We start from the raw sequence: 5,596 nt of genomic DNA, 5'->3' as shown, positions 1-5,596 counted from the left end.
TGGAAGATTGTATCTGTTGCTCTATATAGTCTTCAGTTGCCTGGAGTTCTTTGTCTAGGGTTGAGGACTTCTGAGCATTCCTCATTTACATTAACATGTTTATTGACGTCTTCCTTTCCATCTCATAGTTAGGTAGTGATGGTAGTGAGACTTTAGCGTGTCCTTTCTGGTATTCCTAGGACTTATAGTCTCACAACCAACTCCCGGTTCCACAGGCTCATATAATCTTCCCACCCTCTCCTGTGAAATGGCCCATGAGCCTTAGGTGCAGCATTGTATTGTAGCTGTATGAGTTGGGGCTAGGCTCTATCCCTCTGCATTTTGATTGGTTGTCCTTTTCTATAGTGGTATCAGTCTTTTGCAAAGAGGAACTTCCTTGACAAATATTTAGAATATCCTTGAGGATTGTGATGGTTTAATAAAGTGGTGGCTATATGTTCTCATCCAAGACCTATGACTTCACTGGCGCTGGGTAGATAGTTACTAGTCCCAGGCATGATTTCTCTCTTGTTGGGCAGATCTTAAAGACAATTAGAGAACTGTTAGTTACTGACAAAGTATGCATATCACTATGGCACACTCAGTTTATCCTGCCATGCTCATCATTATTTTAGTTCATAGGTGGCATAGCTGGACAGGACAGTTGGTTGCTACCCTCATTTGGAACTGTCATGGCTGTGAAAGCTAGTCTTCAGGGGAAATGTTTTCAGATCATTTCCAGTCCAGGGCTCTCTGGATCATGTATATGAATTGTGTGGTATCCTCACAATAGGAACTTACCTTCCACCTCTGTAATGCAACCAAGAGCAACAGCAATAGCCCATTTGGGGAGTCTCTTGGACAACACTGTTCAACAATGGAAAAGAAGGAAGTTTCTCACGCCTGGTGTTGGGGTCTTTTACAGATGGTCTTTGGTTTTTGGGGGGAATATTGTCAGGCCAGAAAGGAAAATTTGATTTGTAAACCGACTTACATGTATTATAGACTTTAATGATTGTATAGTAAATAGTATGATTTCTTATGATTTTTTTCAGACGTACTCACTGTTATTCTACCTTCCTTGTGCCTTCTTTTATATTTATTTCTCTCCAATCCCATTAATGAGAATTCCTTTTTATCCAATTTAGCCTACAAATCACTATACCCTTCTAGTTTCCTCTATATTTCTTCCACACTCCCTCCCATGACAATATCCATTTCTACTTTCATTGCTCCTACAGTTACTCCGTGTCATGTACTCATAGGTGAAGATTTCTATCTAGCTGCCTTAACTGAAAGAAAGGATGTGACATTTGGCCCTCTGGGTCTCAGTTACCTTACTCACTATGATCTTTTCTCATCCTATCCATTTAATTGCACATCTTGTAATGTTATTTTCCTTTACAGCTGAGTAGTATTTCATAGTGTATATGAATCATATTTTCACTACCCATTCATCAGTTGAAGGTCATTTAGGTTGGTTTAATTTCCTATTTGTTGTGAATTGAGTACCAGTGAATATGGCTGACAAAATCTATGTGGATTAGGAGGTTGGGTTCTCTGGGCATATGCTAAAGAGTGCTCTGCCTGAGTAATATGTTAGATTTATTTTTATCTTCCTGAGAATTATCCACACTGATTTCCACAGCAGCTGTATCAGGAAAGCAATGCTTATCTCAGAAGGAGTCAATGGAAAAAGAATAAAAAAAACAGGATGAATCATAACCAGAGAAAAGAACATCATTGCAAGTTTAAATGTGCAAATAAAACTCAAGGAATTGAAGGCAGATGACATCTGCAAGGAAGAAGCTGTCATTTATCGTGCTTATAAAGAAAAGGAACAGAGGGGGAGGAGCTACAGAATAAACAATTGTTGTCCATAGATGTACTTTCTAAAGCATACTTTAAGTAATAGTGACAAACATAAGTTTACTTTGTTTCACAATAGTTATTTTACATGCCATAGATTTGCCTAAAAATAACACAAGGGACTTTAAGCTGTGACTGCTTTTATTCATTGCTCAACCTGCATGTTCAGTCTCTTGGGATTCTTTTCCTTTAATCTGCTCATGGAAGTTCTTCCAGATAGTGTCTCATTTTCTGAAGAATGCACTTCTAGGATCTTCTAGTGTATATAGTTGCTAGCTTAAGTTAGGACCTGGCTATAGCTCAGGAGGGCGGGTTCTTTAACTCTATTTTAATGGTACCTGCTATTTTGATAGTGGAAACTGGCTCATCCTTGCTCCTAGACACATCTGCAGGAGTAGGATCTGTTCCTTCAGAGTTTCTATCACCTGTCAAAGAAGAAGAATCAGTTGCTACTGGGGGCAACTGATGTTCTTTTAGTAAAGTCTTATCTTCAGAAGGAGCAGGTGAACCTTCATCAGGTATGTCTTGCATGGGAAACTCTTGAATAGGGACCCCATCAGTTTTGGAAGGCTGTTTAACAACAGGAGAGTCTTCAGCAGGAGTCTCAGGTGGTGGAGGCTGAACATCAGCAGAGGTCTTTTCAGGGCTCTCCTCAACTGATGTCACCTGGGTTTCCATTGTAGTTTCTTCAGGAGGAGCCCCCTCAGATGAAGGAGACCCAGTTTCAGCTGTAGGGCCATCTTCAACTGGAACCACATTCGTGAAGACCTCCTCAGCTGATAGAGGTTGAACTTCAACAGAAGCCCCTTGTAGGGGAGTCTCTTGAGTAGGTAGAAACTCAACTTCTGCAGGGGTATCATCTGCTGAGAGATGTGGAACTTCGGCATGAGCCTCCTCAGCTGGTGCAGGTGGAGCTCCCACAGGGGCCTCCTCAACTGGTGGAGGTGAAGGTTCTACAGGGGCCTCCTCAGCTGGAGCAGGTGGAGCTTCAACAGGGACCTCCTCAGCTGATGCATGTGGAGCTTCAGCAGGGGTCTCCTCAGCTGGTGCAGGTGGAGCTTCTGTGGGGGCCTCCTCAGCTGGTGCAGGTGGAGGTTCAGCTGGGGCCTCCTCAGCAGGTGGATCTTCTACAGGGGCCTCCTCAGCTGGAGCAGGTGGAGCTTCTGCAGGGGCCTCCTCAGCTGGAGCAGGTGGAGCTTCATCAGAGGCCTCCTCAGCTGGAGCAGGTGGAGCTCCTGCAGGGGCCTCCTCAGCTGGTGGAGGCAGAACTCTTGCAGGTGCTACTTCTTCAGGAGCATCCTCTGCTGACGGACGCTGACCTCCTTCAAAGACATCTTCTATAGGAAATTCCTCAACTAGTACCACAGCAATTTCTGTTGAGACTGCTTCTAATGTGTGCTTATCTAACGGTGGCTGAACTTCTTTAAAAGCCCCCTCAGATGGTAGAGGTTGACCTCCGTCAGTGGACTCTTCAGCAGTAGCAGATTCTTCTTCGCCTGCTACATTTTGGATCTTCACAAACATGTCTGTGAATGGAACCACAATTTCAATAGGTTGTTCTTCATGATCCACCTCAGCTTTTTGGAGATACTCTAGATCATAAGGCTCATATGAAAGGGCCCCTTGCACTGACAGATGACTAATGTCACCAGGGGCTTCAGAAGGAAGCTCATCAGCTTGGATTTCACCAGAAAATGCCCCTCCAGTGAAAGGCATCATGGCATCAGGGACTTTTTCACCTGGCAGTACCTCTAATTCAAGAGAACCATCTACTTCAAATGAGGAACCCTCTTGTGTAACAGGTATTGTTTCCTCCTTTGGCTTAAGCAGGGAACTACCTGGCATATTCATGATGGTAATTTCTAATTCACTGAAGTATGTCTGTTGTTCTTTGTCCACTGTTTCTTTTGGGCAAATGTACATCACACTAAAGTCACCAGTACAGCTGGTCTGCTGAGATCTGTCTATTAACTGATCTGTGGGTCTGCTTGTTGGAATCTCTACTTCTGGAACACACTGTGGCAATTCAGGAGCTGTTTCTCTAACACCAGAGGGGGTTTCTTCAAGGGTAAATGTTTTATCAGTGAGTATGGCTTTCGCTTTTTCTTCCACAGAAGCCTCTGTCTGCAGAGACTTATCTGTCATCTCCATGCCCTGCTTTCTCTTTATCCAAGTTTGTTGAAGTTGAGAAGACAGTCTAAGAGACTCATATTCTTTTGCAGAGTAGTTGTCTTTGCTTCCAGAAATATTACCAATACTGAGGGTAGCTTTGGGGACAGGAGGTTGTGCTACAGCCATGGGTTTCTTTTTTTCTGGTGCATCAGTTTGCTGGGACTTGTCTACCATCGATTGGCTGGCTCGTCTTCTCCTTCTAAATTCCTGGCTCCCTAATGAGATAGGCTGTTCAGGTTCATCACTTTCTTCCATTTTTATGACCGATGATATCCAAATTTATGAGTCTTCAAGTAGTTAATCATTAAGAATCATAAATGTACTTGGTGTTTAAGCCTTTGCCTTCCTTCATTGAGTTTTTCTATAGAGTTTAGAAAAAAATAATTCATAAATTATTGGCATTCTTTACTACCTTCCTGTTGGATCCCACCTTACTCATTCATTATCCTTCCTGTTTAGTCTCTGTTAGAACAAATCTCTTTTAGAAGTTCCCTCAAGGGTCTGTGACATCACAGACTCTTCTCCTTACAAGGTTCCGGAAGTTCTGTTTCCAGCAGTTTTAAGCTTGGTTTATTCACATAAGCAATGACTAAATGTGAAGTGTCTAGTTTTTTTTGTTTTTGTTTTAAAAAATCAGGTTGAAAATGAATTTCTTTCCCAGATGAGTAACAACTTAACTCCAAGAGAGCCACTAATTGTTAAAGGTGATCTTTTTGAGCTTACAACTTGATTCTTTTCCTTCTACTAACAAATTCTAATACAGAACTCAGTATGGGCAGGTTGTCCATTATTAGAGTTAACGTGTGTGTGTGTGTGTGTGTGTGTGTGTGTGTGTGTGCAGGGATGTCTGATAAATGGATGTCTATAGGACTTCGAAAGAAACTGCCTCTCTTTAGAAGACTCTCAATTTGGAATTCAATATCTATGGAAGCTTCATTCCTTTGCCTTTAACCTTCCATGACTACAGCCTTCTACTACCAAAAGATAATCCATGTTTTCAGTCTCAAGCAATGTAAAGTATTTTTCATTTATTTTGAATTATTTTATAAAGTAGTTTTGTCCAAATTTTTACAGATGTAAGGCTACTGAGTCTAAATATATGTCAGGTTAAACACAATGTTTTTAAAGTAGTTTCTACAGATTCTGCTGAGTGATCACATGGAATGAATGCTTCAAGGGGACAAAGTCATCTGACAATGAATGGGACTGGTTTCATTGAGGGGTTTGATAGGGCTGAAAGGAAAATGAGAAAGGGTGAGAGGAGAATATATTGTATACAATTTAGGAAAATTTCAAATAGCAAAATTATTGGTAAAATTTTGTATTGAATTGGAAAATAGAAACCCCACATAAGCATATCACAGGTGGTAAGTTGAGATTTTATATATATATATATATATATATATATATATATATATATATCACATTTATAGATATAAAACCTTTTACTTATATATAACACAAGAATTCCTTTATTGCTTCAAGACAATATGAAAGCAAATGAAACAATCCTTGTTGCTAGACAGTAGTAGCATGAATGAGTCCCTTGTACATTCCTTCAAATATAAATTGAAAC

General features: G+C 40.9%; 1 protein-coding gene across 1 annotated transcript; it reads right to left on the bottom strand.

Annotated features, from left to right (window-relative positions):
• Positions 1 to 2,148: 2,148 nt before the first annotated feature.
• Positions 2,149 to 4,275, bottom strand: Fscb (fibrous sheath CABYR binding protein). Its single transcript, XM_075947551.1, has one exon. The coding sequence runs from the start codon at positions 4,273 to 4,275 to the stop codon at positions 2,149 to 2,151; it is 2,127 nt and encodes a 708-aa protein (XP_075803666.1).
• Positions 4,276 to 5,596: the final 1,321 nt, after the last annotated feature.

Source organism: Microtus pennsylvanicus, chromosome 14 (genome assembly GCF_037038515.1).
Source record: "Microtus pennsylvanicus isolate mMicPen1 chromosome 14, mMicPen1.hap1, whole genome shotgun sequence".
Lineage (NCBI taxonomy): Eukaryota > Metazoa > Chordata > Mammalia > Rodentia > Cricetidae > Microtus > Microtus pennsylvanicus.
The sequence above is the reverse complement of the archived record's forward strand: the minus strand, read 5'-3'. Positions and strand labels throughout refer to the sequence as shown.

Coding starts and splice junctions, on each gene's coding strand:
- Fscb (XM_075947551.1), bottom strand. CDS start 4,275: ATGGAAGAAAGTGATGAACCTGAACAGCCTATCTCATTAGGGAGCCAG.